Here is a 20,000-nt window from a genome sequence, read left to right on the forward strand (position 1 = left end):
TGTGTGAGCGTGTGAGCTTGTGTGTGTGCATGTGTGTGAGCGTGTTTGTGTGCGTGTGTGTGAGCGTGTGAGGGTGAGTGTGTGAGTGTATGTGTGTGTGCGTGAGCCTGTGTGTGTGTGTGAGTGTGTGTGTGTGTGCGTACGTGTGTGTGCGAGTATGTGCGTGTGAGTGAGTGTGTGAGCCTGTGTGTGTGTGTGTGTGTGTGTGTGTGTGAGCCTGTGTGTGTGTGTGTGAGCCTGTGTGTGTGTGTGTGTGAGCCTGTGTGTGAGCCTGTGTGTGTGTGTGTGTGTGAGCCTGTGTGTGTGTGAGCCTGTGTGTGTGTGTGTGTGAGCCTGTGTGTGTGTGTGTGTGTGTACCTTGGCCAGTGAGCGAACAATGGGGCTCTCCATGATGCCACGGAGGAAGATGAGGTCGATGTCTTTAGCCCCAGAGGAAGGAGGAAGATCACGCAGATTATCCAGCACCTGCTGCATCGCTACACACACACACACACACACACACACACAGAAAAGTCATTCAAAATACGTTGTATGACTTTCAAATATATTTACACAAGCTTAGTGTCACAAACAAACAGATGGATCAATACAATTAATACATACAAATACACACATCTTCAGAACACACACACACACACACACACACACACACACACACACACACACTCTTACACACACTCACACTCTTTCACACACACACAGACACTGTGATTAATAGAGGCAGCCTTTCAGCACCACTCTCTGGTCACAGCAACAGGGTTAGGCAGCAACCTGAGTGATACTCTGTGTGTGTGTGTCTGTGTGTGTGTGTAAAAGAGTGTGTGTGTTTGTGAAAGAGTGTGTGTGTGCGTGTGTGTGTGTGTGTGTGTAAAAGAGTGTGTGTGTAAAAGAGTGTGTGTGTGTGTGCGTGTGAACAAGTGTGTGTGTGTGTGTGTGTGAGAGAGTGAGAGCTGCAGAGACAGATAGTGTGTATGAGATATCTCAGTAAACAAGTCTCACACTCACACACGAGGGAGGAATGATAGATGACCCACACACAAACACACACAGATGAACTAGAATTGTTTTGTAAAATAAAACTTGTTGCTGATGTAAGAACTCCACCATAAAGACACACCAACACCTCAGCTTCAGACTGTGTGCGTGTATGTATGTGTGTGTGTGTGCGTGTGCGTGTGCGTGTGCGTGTGCGTGTGCGTGTGTGGCCTCCCTAGGCTTACCTGCTCCTGATTTGGCCGAGGCCACTGTCATCATGCTCCAGCACCAGCAGCACACACCTGACACACACCTGCCAGGGTCAGCAAAAACCACCGTCAGTAAACACACACACACACACACACACATCTTATGTACCCCTGTCAGGGTCAGCAAAAACCACCGGCAGTAAACACACACACACACACACACACACCTTATGTACCCCTGTCAGGGTCAGCAAAAACCACCGGCAGTAAACACACACACACACACACACACCTTATGTACCCCTGTCAGGGTCAGCAAAAACCACCGGCAGTAAACACACACACACACACACAGTCTGAGACACACACACACCTAATGCACACCTGCCAGAGTCAGCAAATCCTTCATCAGTAAACACACACACACACAGAGACAATCTGTAAAACCAGTCAGTAAGCACACACCTACATTCTTACATACAGACCGACCACACACTTACACACACACACACAACCACAAGCGTAGCAAAACCACAGTCACTTAACACACACACACCTGCAAAACCAGTCACTTAACACAGACATACACCTGCAAAACCAGTCACTTAACACACACACACACACACACACACAGACGATGCACACAATGTCCCATACACACCAACCAGATGCAAGATAACAGGGAGTCAACACACACGCACACACTGTACACCACACACACACTAAATTTCCCTCGGGATTAATCCATCTATCTATCTATCACACACTGTACGCCACAAACACAGACACACACATTATACGCCACAAACACACACACATATTGTAGGCCACACACACACACACACACACACACACACACTGTAGGCCACAAACACACCCACATTGTACGCCATAAACACACACACATTGTAGGCCACACACACCCACACTGTATGCCACAAACACACACACATTGTACGCCATAAACACACACACATTGTACGCCACAAACACACACTCACTACAAACACACACACACACTGTACGCCACAAACACACACACACTGAACGCCACAAACACACAAACATTGTATGCCACAAACATTTGCAATAAAGTTTCATACAGAAATCTACAGGCCAATAAGATAGGTTTGATTACGAGAAGACTTACAGGAGTATACCTATATGATGATGGCGGTTGCTATAGGCTATCTACTGTATATGATGATGGCAGTTGCTATAGGCTACCTATATGATGATGGCGGTTGCTATAGGTAGCCCCTATACTGACAGACGTTAGAACCCACGGTCCACTCACGCATAAGACAACAATTCAAAATAGAAAGAGTTCAAACTAACTAATTTAAAGTGCAAAATATAAATAAAATATAAAATGTATATATTTGTTTTATCTATAAGAAAGAAATAAGATAAATACAAAACTATGGCATAGCAGCTGAGATATCGCACATATGTTGGGTTGCAGTGGCCCTGGGTACGTGTAGTGCAGATAGAATGTAAACATCAGTGTGTATAAGTAGCTAAGTCATGTAGTGCAGATAGTCACACAAGTTTGGGTTAGAAGCTGTTGGGGTTAGAAGCTGTTTGGTGTCTGTGTGTGTGTGTGTCTGATCACTGACACACACACACCTGATCACTGACACACCTGATCACTGACACACACACACACACACACCTGACAAACACACCTGATCACTGACACACACACACACACACACACACACCTGACAAACACACCTGATCACTGACACACACACACACACACCTGACAAACACACCTGATCACTGACACACACACACCTGATCACTGACACACACACACACACACACCTGACAAACACACCTGATCACTGATACACACACACCTGATCACTGACACACACACACCTGATCACTGACACACACACACACCTGATCACTGACACACACACACACACACACACACACCTGGTCACTGACACACACACCTGATCACTGACACACACACACACACACCTGGTCACTGACACACACACACACACACACCTGATCACTAACACACACACACACCTGATCACTGACACACACACACACACACACACACACACACACACACACCTGGTCACTGACATACACACCTGATCACTGACACACACACACACACACCTGGTCACTGACACACACCTGATCACTGACACACACACACACACACCTGATCACTGACACACACACACACAGACACCTGATCACTGACACACACACCTGATCACTGACACACACACACACACACACACCTGGTCACTGACACACACACCTGATCACTGACACACACACACACACACCTGATCACTGACACACACACACACACACACACACCTGATCACTGACACACACACACACACCTGATCACTGACACACACACACCTGATCACTGACACACACACACACACACACCTGATCACTGACACACCTGATCACTGACACACACACACACACACACCTGACACACCTGATCACTGACACACACACACCTGATCACTGACACACACACACACCTGATCACTGACACACCTGATCACTGACACACACACACACACACACACCTGACACACCTGATCACTGACACACCTGGGCACCTGGTCCCTGACACATTTGGCACACACTGAGCTGAGTGTGCCAGGGTGTGGAGCCCAGGGTAAGATGAGCCTTGTGTGTGACGGAGAAGATTAATAGCATTAGGTGAGGAGTGTGTGTGTGACGGAGAAGATTAATAGCATTAGGTGAGGAGTGCACAGGGCTGAACCAGAGGTCAGAGTCAGCGAGTGACCTCGCCAGGGATCAGAGCGCTTGACCACACACACATTAGGCTTTTAAAGAGCCTCGAAGAAGATAGATTCACTTAAACTGATCCAGGGGGTGAAACGTCCTGAATCTGTTCCTGTTACTTTAGTTTCAACACACTCTTTCTGTCTCTGTCTCTCTCTCCATCTCCCTCTCTCTCTCTGATTCAAACACTCTTTACGTCTCTCTCTCTCTGACTCCCACGCGCAGAGGGGCGGGTCTCCCGCTGCCCAAGTCCCTGGGCCGAAAGCTCTCGAGCCTAGGCGGCGACGGTATGGAGTGCGCTTGCCTGCCGACGGGGTGTGTTCGTCCCGGATTCACAAACGCCCCTTTAAAACTACCGAGTCATAATAAGCATACCTCCGCCATGAATGAGGCTTTCTCTGAGGGAGGCAGAATGTTTGACTCACACCAGTAACCGCCTACTCCCGCCGAGCCCAGCGGCGCCGTCCCGGTCCCGATGGGGAGGTAGCCTATTTTGGTTTTACCTGAAGCTTCGCGCCGCTAGGTGTGCACGTTCAGACCCTGGCAAACAAAGGATCAACCAACGTAACCCAGGAACTCACAACACAAACAAAGGACGCCTGGACGGCGGGAGTGGACGGGGAAACCTTGAATGAATGAACAGTGGCGTGTCTCTTTTACACAAAATCCATAGGCTTAACCATTTAGCCACACGGCCAATGAACTTGAGAGATGATCATAACGAGAGAATATGGGGGTCCACATGCATTTAGCCTATAGCAGCGATTGCGCAATCCCCACTTTGTCTAACGTTTTTCACCGTCTTAAAAAGCCCCAACTGAGAGAAACGTCACCCGTTACGTCCATTTCAATCGAATGTAACTTCTCATCTTATTACACTAATTTGCCACTACGATTAACTCTGGTTGCGCATGTCATTCATTTGTGCGGGTGGCGCTGAAACAGGTCACAACAGACTCTCGGGACAATGGCGTTTCATTCAAAACTGTCACCTCGTCGCTAGCTAGCCATTCTGACAGGTTGTTCAGGTTTCTGCGTCTTTGGGGTCTGTCGGTTCATCTTCTGCACACGGGCAAAACATGCTTTTCCAGTGTTCACTGCACGTGTCATGTCCCGGTGAACTTCCGCACGGCACGGAACCACGGTTAGCTCGCGTGCTAACACCTGAGTACGTTAGCTGCACCGAAATGTGAACTCATTACAGCCAAGGTACGTTAGACACAGCAGCGTTAGAAGGACTGTTATTCTGGGAAAAACAACACCATCAGGAGAGAACTGGCTTGTGGCGAGAAGTCGCTTACTAGCCATGTTAGCTTTTACTGCCGTGAGGAAGGACTCGTGATTCATTACAGTATAAACGCAACTACTAGGTTATGTTAGCTAGCCAAATAAGTTACACTCGCTAAATAACCCCCTTCATTTATCTTCATAACGTTTGTTATTAATTATGTGCAGGTCAACAGAAGATACCGTTACAATTACAATTACTCTGACCTAACGTTCGCTAACTTTACCAACGAGAGATCCACACGTTAGCACTAGTTTGTAATTAACGTTAGCTACGTGGTTATTATTAGGTAGCTGGCTGGATCAGGCTGGTTTAAGGTGTCCTCAAGCATACTGAGCTGCCACGCTTAATATAAGCTTTGGTGTGTAACCTTAACGCCACTGAACTGTGCACCACTTAACGTTAATTGACAACACTTGCCGCTCCTGTTGTAATTGCGCTAGCTAACTACTACAGAACTATAAACGGTCTTTACATGATCATGTAGTTTTGTATGGCTATCGTTATGACTTACCAATGTCCTGTGCGACTTCGTCCCGGGAAAGAAATTTAAATCTCCATAGCACTGGCGGCGGGGAAAAAACACTCGTTACCTCGCGCCTGGTGCCCGTCACGAAGCATGGACTTGCCCCCCCGGTGACGTATCGGCGCGCAGACCAGTCAAAGTGTCGGGAACGGACGATGATAAACTCCCACCACTGTCAGCCGGAGATTAGCCCGTTATAGAGGGCAACTTTCATGGATATGCAGCTCATGAGTTTGCATGTGGGACGATTTAGCTCATTATCCAGATCAGCCTGCAATGACCGACAAACACAGTCGTAGCCTACTCTTTAACACACACACACACACACACACACACACACACACACACACACGTGCTACGCCTTGCCTTGGGATTTTTGTAGATACCACAAATAGACCGTGAAGTTCCATATAGCTGTACTTACACAAGGAAGCTAAGGTTCACCTGCGTATTAATTACATGCTCGACAGGACGGCTAACAGGATTACATATTAATCTTCTTTCCCAACAGGCAAGGTGCTCATGCGCCTAACACAGGGACTAGATAGCCGACTCTAAAAATATCCACTAAAGCCAATCTTGGTTTATAGTACTCCAGTAGAACCTAATATAAATGTTACAAAACAAATCAATTATATACGTCCGACCCTTCCTTACAGCTGGGTAGTAACAGGACGTTGCCGGCAGGGGGCTGTAGCAGCCAGTACATAGAGCAGAATAATTCATTCTTCGAAATTGAATGGACCTTATTAAAAACGACTGTGAAATATTGCGATTCCGTTTAGTGATTTCAGAGAAAATTTCGTTTTGGTTTAATTTGAATGTGCGCATGCAACATGCCGTAGACACAGAACACACCCTCTTTAGTCGAACTCAGTTTATTTAAACACAAAAGGCAGGACGGACGTATGTAAATGTCTTTGTGTGTGTGAGAGAGAGAGAGAGAGAGAATGCACACAGGACGGACATATGTACGGTCGAACAATAAGGCAACAACACACAAGATCAACAGTTTGATCAATCTTGCACAAACATAAATTGTTACACAATTATATTTTGATTATGACATATACAAATAGTCCCTAATCAGTGTGTGTGAGAGAGAGGGAGAGAATGCACACACGTAACAGAATGCTAGCCGAACGGAAGGAATGCTGGATGAATACTCTTCGGTCTAGGCGGACTTCACCAGGCGGGCAGGTCGTCATACCTGCAAGCAGACAGGTGGATGGGCGTGAGAGGCAAAGAGCAAGCTGGCACACACACACACACACACACACACACACTCGACTGCTCAGTTGTTTCCATATGTGTTAAGTTCTTCTATCACGGCACAGACGTGTCATTCCAACACACCAAACATATGCATTTTAGACCAACATAAGGTTGGAACACACACACACACACACACACACAACATAAGGTTGGAAATGCATTATTTATTATCTGTGATGGTATTATATTATATATATTATTTATTATCTGTGATGGTATTATTCACAGTCTGGAACCTGAGCACAGCAGAGAAGAACCACCTTAGTGAACACTGGCTGCGTGAGAATTACTCTGTGCGCTCGTGTGTGTGCGTGTGTGTGAGGATAGTGGTGGGCGGTGTTAGTGGTAATCAGTGCCTAAGCAAAACACAGTCACGACAGGCATTCTAAGTCCATGCAGTGAGAATGTCACTGATTTCATAATGAATGTCCGTCACGCTGTCAGAGACGCCATTAGTGTCGCCATCCCTTGGTGTGGCTAGCTAGACTAACCTGAAGGCATTTCAATGGAAAACAGACTTTAGGAAACATGCGTCTAAACACATTTTGGGATGCTATTGATAAAGAGCAGATTTAAAGTATATTCTAAGACTATGCACACACACACCACCTAAAACATAATATATAAAAATAACACACATCAGCATTCAAACGTCAAAATCCAACTGATTAGTCAAACTAGTCCCATAGCGGAGTCGGTAGGCTGCACGTGATAAGCTATAGAACACACACCTGGCCCGCGAGGGGATGCTCTCGGAGCTCTCGCGCAGCAGCAGGTCTGAGTAGAGCGCCTCCGGGCTGGATCTTCTCCCGTACCTGCGGGAATTAACTAGTTTAACGGTGTTCACCAAACCACACAGATGTTCAGATCAATTTGACATAACGACTGTACTGACTTGGATTCTGTACTTTGAAACATACCTTTGTCGAGTGATGAGGTTGATGTAGTGTCGTAACGCAGAGTAGTACTTGGCGAGATCTTCTGCTGGCGCGTTCTGCCCCGGGTTGTCCGGTTTGAACGGGTAGGCGTGCGCCACGGCTACCATCCAGAGCAGCGCGAGACCCAGCGACAGCATCAGCTGCGAGCGCATCTTCACAACTTCACAACCGCGCGAGAAACAGAGAAAGAAACAGGTTATGGGTTGAAAACTCCCGAGTACCGACGTACAAATGTAGCTATAATTCAAATCAGACAAAACTGCGAAAATGCCATGAGGAGACAAGACTAACATTATACCTTTTTTTTTAATTATAAAGAATCCTGTGAAATGTCTGCGGTTTGCAAAAACTTCACACTCTTTCAAGCGACACTACAGCTCGTCCTCGTGCACTGACTTGTGGATTCTTCAAGACTCAAAATTCGGCTCGGGTCGCGATTTATAGTGCGCGCGGGATCAGGAGAGAATGCGTCAAACGCGTGCGGTCCCGTACAACACTCGGGTGATTGGTGCAGGATATAGGTATAAATATAATATATAGATATACATATATTCTAATAACACCTTTTATAAAAACAAGCTCGTCCCAAAAATTGTCTATAACAAACATAGACTAGACTTGGGCATTTATATATTTAAGGGCATATATGCATTTCAGTGTTTCAGGTGCACTTTTGCTGTAAAACTTAACATTTCTATCCAATCATGTAATTCTGAAGAACGGGTGATAAGAGCTTGTTGATTCAATTAATATTACCTCTGTATCATGCGTTAACTGCTTAAGATCCAGCCTTAGGCCCTGGAAATGTTTGTGCATGTATGACACTTGAAACAAATAATGACATAATTTTACTGGTCTTATTTTGACAAAAACCTGCGAATCCTTTAAATCAGGACATCACCCTGCACAGGAAGGTGTGAGTGTGTGTGTGTGTGTGTGCATGTGTGTGTCTCTGCGCAGGAGACCGTTCAGCTGTGTGAACGTGTGAGTGTGTGTGTGTGTGTGTGTGTGTGTGTGTCTCTGCGCAGGAGACTGTTCAGCTGTGTGAACGTGTGTGTGTGTGTGTGTGTGTGTGTGTGTGTCTCTGCTCTCACTACCAAGGCACCACTCAAGAGTTGATACCTACTGGATAAGATTATAGACACGTTACCAGTTCAGCATGGTCTCCAGAAACACAATGAAACAATGTGCCTAGAAAAAGCTAAAATAATCCCCAAAACTTCATTCAGAAGCAGAACATAAGAGGATTAAACAGAAAGATAAAATAGGGTCTTCACTATGAGTCATAATTTCCTTTTAAATCACAAATCCTGTGAACTCACTCACTTTCTCCTCATTAAAGAACCCCAAGCATCAAACTCCAGTGTCACTGTGTGTGTGTATGTGTGTGTATATGAGCTGTGTGGGGGTGTATGTACGTGTTATCTGTGTGTACTCCATGTGTGTGTGTGTGTGTGTGTGTGTGTATGAGAGCATGTGTGTACTGCATATGTGTGTGTGTGTGTATGAGAGCATGTGTGTACTGCATATGTGTGTGTTTGTGTGGGGGTGTATATATGTGTTATATCTGTGTCTACTGCATGTGTGTGTGTGTGTGTATATGTGTCATCTGTGTCTACTGCATGTGTGTGTGTGTGTGTGTGTGTATATATATGTGTATGTTTGTGTGGGGGTGTATGTATGTGTTATCTGTGTGTACTGCATATGTGTGTGTGTGTGTGTGTGTGTGTGTGTGTGTATATGAGAGCATGTGTGTACTGCATATGTGTGTGTGTGTGTGTATATGAGAGCATGTGTGTACTGCATATGTGTATGTTTGTGTGGGGGTGTATGTATGTTATCTGTGTGTACTGCATGCGTGTGTGTGTGTGTGTATATGTGTATGTTTGTGTGGGGGTGTATATACTGTATGTTATCTCTGTGTGTACTGCATGTGTGTGTGTGTGTGTGTATGTTTGTGTGGGGGTGTATGTATGTTATCTGTGTGTACTGCATGCGTGTGTGTGTGTGTGTGTGTGTGTGTGTATATGTGTATGTTTGTGTGGGGGTGTATATACTGTATGTTATCTCTGTGTGTACTGCATGTGTGTGTGTGTGTGTGTATGTTTGTGTGGGGGTGTATGTATGTGTTATCTGTGTGTACTGCATGTGTGTGTGTGTGTGTATATATGTATGTTTGTGTGGGGGTGTATGTATGTGTTATCTGTGTGTACTGCATGTGTGTGTGTGTGTGTGTATATATGTATGTTTGTGTGGGGATGTATGTATGTTATCTCTGTGTGTGTGTGTGCGCTCATGTTTAACCCTTTCAGTGCCCTGGCTGGACGCATGGGAGCAGAACTCCTGCATGTTTCTGGTTCTGGAAATGGAAAACAAATAGCGACTCAAACCAAGCCATAAACAATTCCACCCAATCAACTCGAAGGGAGCTTCAGGAGCACAAATCATTTGATTGGTTGAATTGCAGACTGCATCTTCAGTTTCTCAGCATCCTTCCTGGCCGAACGCTTGAGGGCCGTGGCCTCACTTTTGAAGAGGTTCCTTCAGTGCTCCAATGAACTATTTTAGGAACAGCTTAGGAACAACTGTCACAGTTTAACACTTCAGCACTTAATGGCCGACACAGTCAACCACCTAAGGGTCGACACAGTCTAACAGTCAACCACCTAAGGGTCGACACAGTCTAACAGTCAACCACCTAAGGGTCGACACAGTCTAACAGTCAACCACCTAAGGGCCGACACAGTCTAACGTCATGTTCAGACATGGCTTATGACCAGGCGTAATTCGTCTCGCTCTCATTGGGATTGAATGGGAGACGAACTATCGACTCTGTTTGTTGTTTATATGCTACACGAATGCTGTCAGGGCAAACTGAATATTGTAGGTCTTAACTGAAGCTCTCGACCATTATTGTTAGCTTGCTGCTAACACTAACTGAAAATCTATTAGAACACATAGTAGCTAGCTAGCTGCTTATAAGTTACATATAACGTTAGCATGCTGATATGAATGATATGGTGTTTCTGTAGAACATGAGTTGTTGTCCATATAAACATTTGATTGTTGTTTACTTTGCTCATGAACATATTTGGAGCAAATAATCCACTAACTAGCTATTTAGCTCTTCAGCTTCCTAGTCGCCGGCGCCGGCAGCCGGGCGCTGCACTGCAACTGAACTTGTAACTGACCACCCTCGTCCTTCAAGACGAAATTTCACCTGACGAATTACGCCTGGTCATATGCCATGTCTGAACGTTCAGTAACAATCCACTACCTAAGGGCCGACACAGTCTTAAGGCCGACATTCTTCTGCGACTGCGTTACTGCTTGGCCACGCAGTTGCATCGACGGACTCGTTAACATTTATAGTAAAATACGTCTGAGGGGATTTGCGAGGTGTCTGAGACAGCTATCTAATGTTAGCATGCTACTACCCACAAGATAAACAGCGATTTAAAAATAGTTTGTTTGACTTTTTTTTGCTTTTTGTTAAAAGTTACCAAGAAATAGACACTGTGCAATGCAAGAGGTACTCGGAGGGGGCTCGCAAGGGGCGTAAAAGGCCGACCATAAATTAAGCTTAACAGTCCACTACCTAAGGGCCGACACAGTCTACCAGTCCCCTACCTAAGGGCCGACACAGTTCAGCACCTAAGGGCCGACACAGGACTGCTCTCTGGAGGTCCTGACATCTGCTCCCGTGTCTGTGTGTGTAGAGTCAGTCCGCAGCTTCTGTAGTGGGTCTGATAGTGTCCACCGGCCTCACATCATGAGCCAATCAGGCGTAAGAGCGTAAAAGCAAGGGTTCTGACTGATTGCATCAATGCTGGACGGGCGCTAATTGAATGGCACAGCTAGCCTGCCACATTATAAGCGCATCTTAATCAAGTGTGTGAGTGTGTGTGTGTGTGCCACATTGTAACCCAGCAGTGCATCCTAATCAAGACGCCATTCAAACACTGACATTCAGCTGCTATTGTGCTCTTAAGGGGGGACGTGCTGCATGCTCCACTGGAGGTGTGTGTGTGTGTGTGTGTGTGTGAGACAGGGTGTGTGTGTATGTGTGTGTGTGCTCTTGAGGGGGGACATGTTGTATGCTCCACTGTTTACAGATGCCTCAGGTGTGTGTGTGTGTGTGTGAGGGAGTAAGTAGAGGCTTTAGATGGTGTGTGTGTGTGTGTGTGTGTGTGTGTGAGAGAGAGATGGTTTCCACGGGAACAGTTAGTGCTCAGGCATGAGGTAGAGGTTAAAGGTTACAGAGAGACAATGCTCTGACTTTACGCTACGCGAGACATGTTTGTGCTTCCACTTCATTAGTATTAGTGTGTGTGTGTGTGTGTGTGTGTGTGTGACATGTTTGTGCTTCCACTTCATTAATGTATGTGTGTGTGTGTGTGTGTGTATGTGTGTGTGTGTGTGTGTGTGTGTGTGTGTGAGAGAGACATGTTTGTGCTTCACTTCATTAATGATCAAACCCTTAATTAATTACACATCATTAAACAATTAGCGTCGTCTTTCCTGGCTACTTAGCTTAGCATTAACCCTGATCCTGGGGTTGAGTGAACATGTTACTGTGTGTGTGTGAAGGTATGTGTGTGTGTGTATGTGAAGGTATGTGTGTGTGTGTGTGTGTATGTGTGTAGGTATGTGTGTGTATATGTGGGGGTATGTGTGTGTGGGGGGGTATGTGTATGTGTGTGTGTGTGTGTGTGTGTGTGAGAGAGAGATCTTGGGGTTGAGTGAACCCGAAACCACCTGCCCTGAGTTAGTGTGTGTGTGTGTGTGTGTGTGCTCCATCAGCCGTGTGCTGGTTAAGCCAGAGTTGTGTGTGTGTGTGTGTGTGTCTGTGCTCCATCAGCCGTGTGCTGGTTAAGCCAGAGTTGTGTGTGTGTGTGTGTGTGTGTGTGTGTGTCTGTGCTCCATCAGCCGTGTGCTGGTTAAGCCAGAGTTGTGTGCGTTCTCGGCGAACCTGTAGCCGCCATCCACTGGGCGCCAAAACCACACACACACACTGCCGTGGCTGAAGGCTGATGGAGCACACACACACACACACACACGCGCTGCCGTGGCTGAAAGGAGTGCCATAACCATAGAACTCTTCGGGTCATATGAAGAAAAACTTACTATTAGAACAAATAAATATAAGACGAAAGGGCTAAGCTTGAGGACATTCAAAGCAACTGTCCTAGATGGCAGCATAGGAACAGAATAATCTTAAAGTGGATTATTATTATCAAATTATTATCATAGCAATATTATCATTATTGTCCAGTGGTACATATAAGTATTTGTCTTTTCAAAAGCTATGAAGATAATAAACAGAGTGCCTTTGTATTTCTTTAATTAGAGTGATTTCAGAATAAGTGCTTTTGTATGTCTCTAATTAAAGTGATTTCAGAATAAGTGCTTTTGTATGTCTCTAATTAAAGTGATTTCAGAATAAGTGCTTTTGTATGTCTAATTAAAGTGATTTCAGAATAAGTACTTGTGTATGTCTTTAATTAAAGTGATTTCTGTCTATTGTTCAGCACTGACAAACCAGCAGTTTATTTCTTAAAACAAAGTTCATCTGCACCCGTTCATCTGGATCACAGTAACAATAATTTAATAATAATAATTATTTGTCAGGTTTTAATGGCACACACGACACACTGGGTAAGTATGAAGTCTACAATAACCCGTAACTCAAACAAGATTCATGTAACGTTAAATTTGAGGCAGACAGTTACCAAGCAACCATCAACGGACAGAAACCATAAACCATTTGATACAAACTTACGTTGGTGTGAGACAAACTAACTCATTCGATACAAACTAACTAGTTGCAAATGAAATAGTAAGGGTTTTCAGCTTCCACATCAAAGATCAAGATAATATAGTAGTCTGACTCAGTAGGTTTGATATATAGCAAGTTATGTTAAACTTCGGAATTGCAGACAGGCAAGTTGTAGATAGGCTAGCATTGATGACATCTGTGCGTTGTTGAATAATCTAACCTCAACAGAGTTGTTTTATTACAGTGCCTGCAGTGAGTAGCGGAAGGCACTTGCCTTACTTCTATTCCTCCAAAGAATAAAAAAGAGGAAATTAACTCAACCAGCGCAGGCGAGAGCAAGGGGCATTCTACCACCTGGTGGAGGAGTTGCGTTTTATCATCTGAATATCATCGAGCGTACCTGAGAAGACACCATCGCAGATGGACCACATCCTGTCACTGATTGGTGCAGATCTCCAGCGACAGACTGGCAGTCGAACCAAAGCAAAGACTTGTGCTTACACTGAGGTAGGCCAACACACCAGCCTTTGTCATGAGTATTATGCATGGGCAACTAGTACAAATAATAGTTTCATTCAGTGGCGGCTCCTGAAAAAATTCTCAGGGGGGGCAATTTTTTTGATAATGATTAAGGCGTCCCATTCAGTAGGTACATTTAGTTAGCTGATTAACTCATACAGCAATACCTTTTTGTCCACTATTGGCAGCAGCCAACAGTAATATGTCCCCTCTTGCTGCATAGCTAGAGTAGCAAGTTACAGGTGGAAAGCTATGGAAGAAAGTTGCATCCAGGAGCCTTCATAAGCAAACATGATGTGGCTCCACATTAAATTATCCCACTTTTTCATTATCCACGTGTTTGAAATGTTGTATGATGTAACATAGCTTAACAGGACACATGATATGTCCAGTAACACCATAAAGAAGGGACAACATAAGTCAAAACCAACAATATTTATTGACTGATCTTGAAAGTATTGGCTTACAAAAGAAAAATAAGTCATCACATAAAAAATAATTCAGTGTTAGTGCAAGAAGCGAAAGGTGAAACACACTGTGAAACCTATGAAAAGTGACAGTGGTATATAGAAATACAGACCGCGTTAGCCACTTCACGACCGCGATTTTTTTCGTTCCAATTCTTGGATGTAGGATTTCCCTCCCTTTGTAGAAACCTGTTGTATGGATACATTTGGTCTAGGAAGTCCTAATTGTTTTGTTGTCAATTTATCTTCATTAGTACGCCGACTAAAAAGGAGTTTCTGTCAAAGAGCGAATCGAGTTATTGGACGGCAGCCATCTTGACAGAATATGCCTCCGTCGAAGCTGTATGACGTTCGTATAGGCTTTTACGTCCATTACTTATGACACGACATGGAGGGGCGAGCCCTCCCGGAAGCCATAGAGAATGCATTGAGAGCTCTGTTTTGTGAAAAAAAAAATGGATTTAACATGGGAGTCAATGGGAGAGGTCTGGGGCGATTTTCATTTCGCCCCAGAAGGGGCGGGGCCATTTGAAGCACGACTTTAGGCTGACTGAATGACTGTTACCTGATTCGATAATGACATACAGAGGCAGATCAGACGGTCTAGTGGTAAAATCCGGCAGAAAACAAATTATTACATTTAAATGTACATGTCGTCATTTACGCGACTTACAAGGATATTGCGTTTATACATCAGTTTTTTTCTTTTCCCTTAGGCAGTGCGTCGCCCCAATCGCCCTTATGGACAAGCCGCCCCTGGTTTCATTATATATGTAGACATTATATTTACAGCTCTTGGTAGCATGTTTGTTAATGTCACAACTAAGTGGCAAATACACTGTTAAAGGGGTTTTGAGGAGAGAGCAGGGTGGTCCTCAATGGGCCTCTATTTGGAGGCTCAAGACCCAGGGAGGCATTGCACCGCCTTTACTTACTCCATCAATTTCAGACAAACTGCCAGGGCTTAGGTGTTGACAAGTTACAGAGAAACACACAGGAAATACTGATTTACAAAGGCAATTTATTGTTTGTGACACAACACAATAAGTCTGTAAAGTGAGGGATGGGTGAGGGCACAGTAGTCTCACGACATTCCCCCCTTTTTGCAAAAGTTATAGCCTATAAAAAGCCTATAACAGGGAACTTAAGTGTAGTTGAAAACAAGACGCAAGCCTAGCTCAGCTGGCTAACCCTGGATGCAGCTAGTTCGGAACATTTTCTGGCCGATTTACGACTGCTATTTCGCGTTCTGAAATTCAGAACAAATCCCAGATGAGAAAACTTGAATGTCAAATTTGTTCCTAAAACACCGGAAGTCGAGTTCAGAAGAAATTCCTTCCTAAATTCTTCTCAACTGCGTTCGAGAATGAGGCCCATTGTCTGCCAGAAACGTACACCTATGACTTTCTGTTGTTTTTGAACGTCTTTGTCATTACCTAGCATATTGATTACTTTTTACACCGAAGCCATGTTCATTTTAATACCAAGTTTATTTGTATACAGTAGGCTAACTTTTTACAGCAGTGAGAGTAGGATGTATGTATGTATGTCCACACGGAAGTACACCATCACCTCGATTACTCGCGGCTGTTGGGGTCCATCAAAAAAGCGCGAGTTGGGCGACTTATCGAAAATAAAGTAATTACTGCAATAAAAACGTCATTCAAAACTCTATTAAAGATGTATGAAATGCAGCACATGCTGTGTTTCTTTGCGAAGTATGTAACTTGCTATTGTAAACCAAATTGACAGAATTAATGGATTCTTGTTTTATTTTTCTCTCAACCTGACATGATCAAATGCGTCAAATGAAAGTCTGAAGTCCTCTTGTCTGAGAAAGCACCCTGTATCCATTATCGGTTGACGACGCAGACAGGTGACTGTATTTATAGTCCACAGGAACAAAATGGTCTAGCTGGCAAGAGGCTAACGTTGTCCCTCACACATGCAGTGCATTCCTCCTTGAGAAGCTAAACTCACACACACACACACCCTGTCACACACACACACACCCCGTCACACACACACACACACACGCAGTGCATTCCTCCAGGATTCAGAGGGGAAAAAACAAGGCTTGAGAAGCTAAACTACATGCTTTCATTTTACATTTAGAATGGGACTTTTTTGGGGGAGGGATCCTAGGGAATACATTTATTTTATTCAACATTCATGTTTTTGTTGTTCAATGAAAGAATCCATTGAAGTCAAAAATGTCATTTTTAAAATTTGTATTAGGAATGTTTGCATGCATGTCTTCTTATGACAAAAAAATGTTTTTGTCATATATGACAAGGTAAATATAGTTAGTATAAATATGTGATGTCCTGTATGACGAGGTAAACACAGTTAATGTAAATAACCCCAAAATGTCAAAACGTTTATTCCCGTTAATTCCCATGGAAAGTTTCCAACTTTGAATATTCCCGGAATTTTGCAACCCTAATCCTGAGTTTACACCACACACCCCACACACACACACACACACACACACACACACACACACACAGCAGACTCCCCACACACAGCAGACACACACACACACACACACACACACAGCAGACTCACACACCCCACACACACACACACACAGCAGACTCCCCACACACAGCAGACACACACACACACACAGCAGACTCACACACCCCACACACACAGCAGACTCACACACACACACACACACCACACTCCACACACAGCAGACTCACACACACACACACACACCACACTCCCCACACACACAGCAGACTCACACACACACACACACTCCCCACACACACAGCAGACTCACACACACACACACACACACACACACACCACACTCCACACACACCACACACAGCAGACTCACACACACTTTATGAGCCCACGAGAAACTCGGAGCAACCTCTCCCCCAGTGCCAGAGCAGATGAGAGCTGTTCCCCCAGAAAGAGCCCATTTACCGTCCAAATACCCCATGATTGACAGCAGAGTGGAGGAGCACACACACACACACACACACACACACACACACACACACACACACACCCCACACACACACACACACACACACACACACACACACACACATTGCCAGCAGAGATTGACAGCAGAGTGGAGGCACAGACTCACCCATCACTAAGAGGGGGCATCGCTCGGGCCCCCCCCCCAATTCAGTCATGGTCCATCTCTCAGGAACATCCCTCAATCCCCCCCCTCTTCTCCTCTCCATGGTCCTTTGGACAAACATCACTGGGGGGGGGGGGGGGGGGGGGGGGGGGCTCTGGACACCCCCTAATACCCCCCAATCTCAATCACGGCGCTTTAGAGGAACAGCCCAATCAAACAGAACGACATGACATGACCTGATGTGAGTGACCCGGCCTCACAGGCCTCCTCAGATTTATTCTTCTCTGGAGCCGGCACTGACCCGTACACAACACAACCCCTCGGCCAACTCGTCAACAACAACAACAACAACACAAACACCAGCAACTACAGAACAGAACTTAAAAAGGGTCAAAGGTCCAGTATTAAACAGAAACAATAAACAATAACAATAACATAAACAATAAACACGAAACTAAACACTTATTACACGGCGAAGTACAGCTCCTTCAGAACCTCAGCGGCGGCCAGCCGGCCACAGCCAATCAGCAGCTTCGACAGGAGAGTGCGGAGGTGGGGCTCCTGGGGACAGAGAAGTAAGAGAGTGTGTGGTTGTGTGTGTGCGTGTGTGTGTGTGTGTGTGTGGTTGTGTGTGTGTGTGTGTGGTTGTGTGTTTGTGTGGTGGTGTGTGTGTGTGGTTGTGTGTGTGTCATAAAAAGAGGTTTTGAATACACCAACCAGGTTCAGTGCACTGGTGTCCAGCATCTGTGAGTCTGATTCCATGGCTCCATCAAAGTCCGGATGATGCAGCTGTGAACACACACACATACAAACACACACAGACACATACAGACACACACACAAACCAAATATTACAACCGGGATCAATCCCAACATCAACCATCACAGGGTCAGGTGTGTGACCAGCAAATAGCCTCAGGCATGAAGTCGCTATGTGAGGTGTGTGTGTGTGAGAGTGTGTGTGTGTGTGTGTGTGTGTGTGTGCGTGCGCGTACCCAGAGCAGTAAGCAGCCGTAGGCGTACATGTCGCTGGCTGCAGTGGTGTGTGTGTGTGTGTGTGTGTGCGCGTACCCAGAGCAGTAAGCAGCCGTAGGCGTACATGTCGCTGGCTGCAGTGGTGCGTGTGTGTGTGTGTGTGTGTGTGCGTACCCAGAGCAGTAAGCAGCCGTAGGCGTACATGTCGCTGGCTGCAGTGGTGCGTGTGTGTGTGTGTGTGTGTGTACCCAGAGCAGTAAGCAGCCGTAGGCGTACATGTCGCTGGCTGCAGTGGTGCGTGTGTGTGTGTGTGCGTACCCAGAGCAGTAAGCAGCCGTAGGCGTACATGTCGCTGGCTGCAGTGGTGTGTGTGTGTGTGTGTGTGTGTGCGTACCCAGAGCAGTAAGCAGCCGTAGGCGTACATGTCGCTGGCTGCAGTGGTGTGTGTGTGTGTGTGCGTACCCAGAGCAGTAAGCAGCCGTAGGCGTACATGTCACTGGCTGCAGTGGTGTGTGTGTGTGTGTGTGTGTGTGTGTGTGTGTGTGTGTGTGTGTGAGAGAGAGTGTGTGTGTGTGTGGTCGTACCCAGAGCAGTAAGCAGCCGTAGGCGTACATGTCGCTGGCTGCAGTGGTGTGTGTGTGTGTGTGTGTGTGTGTGTGTGTGGTCGTACCCAGAGCAGTAAGCAGCCATAGGCGTACATGTCACTGGCTGCAGTGGTGTGTGTGTGTGTGTGTGTGTGTGTGTGTGTGTGGTCGTACCCAGAGCAGTAAGCAGCCGTAGGCGTACAGGTCACTGGCTGCAGTGGTGTGTGTGTGTGTGTGTGTGTGTGTGTGTGTGGTCGTACCCAGAGCAGTAAGCAGCCATAGGCGTACATGTCACTGGCTGCAGTGGTGTGTGTGTGTGTGTGTGTGTGTGTGTGTGTGTGTGTGTGTGTGTGTGGTCGTACCCAGAGCAGTAAGCAGCCGTAGGCGTACATGTCACTGGCTGCAGTGGTGTGTGTGTTGCCGGCCTGATGGTACTCCGGGGGAAGAAGGCTGATGTTTCCAGCCTTCATGACTCCATCAACACCCCTCTGCTCCTAATCACACACACACACACACACACATCTCAAGGCCAACAGCCATCTACCTCTGCT

General features: G+C 45.8%; 3 protein-coding genes across 3 annotated transcripts in view; all 3 read right to left on the reverse strand.

The window, feature by feature from the left end:
• Window positions 1-6,191, reverse strand: part of pals2a (protein associated with LIN7 2, MAGUK family member a) — an 18,434-nt gene extending 12,243 nt beyond the window's left edge. The window contains exons 1-3 of the mRNA XM_042709111.1: window positions 5,792-6,191; window positions 1,221-1,288; window positions 358-476 (exon numbers count right to left, since the gene is read on the reverse strand). Coding sequence (XP_042565045.1) covers window positions 358-476; window positions 1,221-1,254 — 153 coding nt within the window. The 5' untranslated portion in view covers window positions 1,255-1,288; window positions 5,792-6,191. The remainder of the gene's footprint in view (window positions 1-357; window positions 477-1,220; window positions 1,289-5,791) is intronic.
• A 715-nt stretch (window positions 6,192-6,906) lies between these two features.
• On the reverse strand, window positions 6,907-8,412 carry LOC105911426 (pro-neuropeptide Y). The gene is made up of 3 exons (XM_031576263.1): window positions 7,999-8,412; window positions 7,810-7,893; window positions 6,907-7,013 (listed from the first exon to the last, which is right to left on the reverse strand). The coding sequence occupies exons 1-3, from the start codon at window positions 8,307-8,309 to the stop codon at window positions 6,989-6,991; spliced, it is 420 nt and encodes a 139-aa protein (XP_031432123.1). The 5' UTR covers window positions 8,310-8,412; the 3' UTR covers window positions 6,907-6,988.
• A 9,718-nt stretch (window positions 8,413-18,130) lies between these two features.
• The window catches only part of LOC105911437 (serine/threonine-protein kinase 31), a 16,307-nt gene continuing 14,437 nt past the window's right edge, over window positions 18,131-20,000 (reverse strand). Inside the window, exons 16-18 of the mRNA XM_031576476.1 lie at window positions 19,812-19,943; window positions 18,608-18,679; window positions 18,131-18,451 (exon numbers count right to left, since the gene is read on the reverse strand). Coding sequence (XP_031432336.1) covers window positions 18,356-18,451; window positions 18,608-18,679; window positions 19,812-19,943 — 300 coding nt within the window. The 3' untranslated portion in view covers window positions 18,131-18,355. The remainder of the gene's footprint in view (window positions 18,452-18,607; window positions 18,680-19,811; window positions 19,944-20,000) is intronic.

The sequence above is a fragment of the Clupea harengus genome, chromosome 11, assembly GCF_900700415.2.
Source record: "Clupea harengus chromosome 11, Ch_v2.0.2, whole genome shotgun sequence".
NCBI lineage: Eukaryota > Metazoa > Chordata > Actinopteri > Clupeiformes > Clupeidae > Clupea > Clupea harengus.

Excerpts from the sequence above, each read along its gene's own strand:
- LOC105911426 (XM_031576263.1), bottom strand. The coding sequence starts at position 8,309 with ATGTTAGTCTTGTCTCCTCATGGCATTTTCGCAGTTTTGTCTGATTTG. Across the intron at positions 7,894-7,998 it reads AACCTCATCACTCGACAAAG|GTACGGGAGAAGATCCAGCC; the intron begins GTATGTTTCAAA and ends TAATTCCCGCAG. Across the intron at positions 7,014-7,809 it reads AGCATCCCCTCGCGGGCCAG|GTATGACGACCTGCCCGCCT; the intron begins GTGTGTGTTCTA and ends GTCTGCTTGCAG.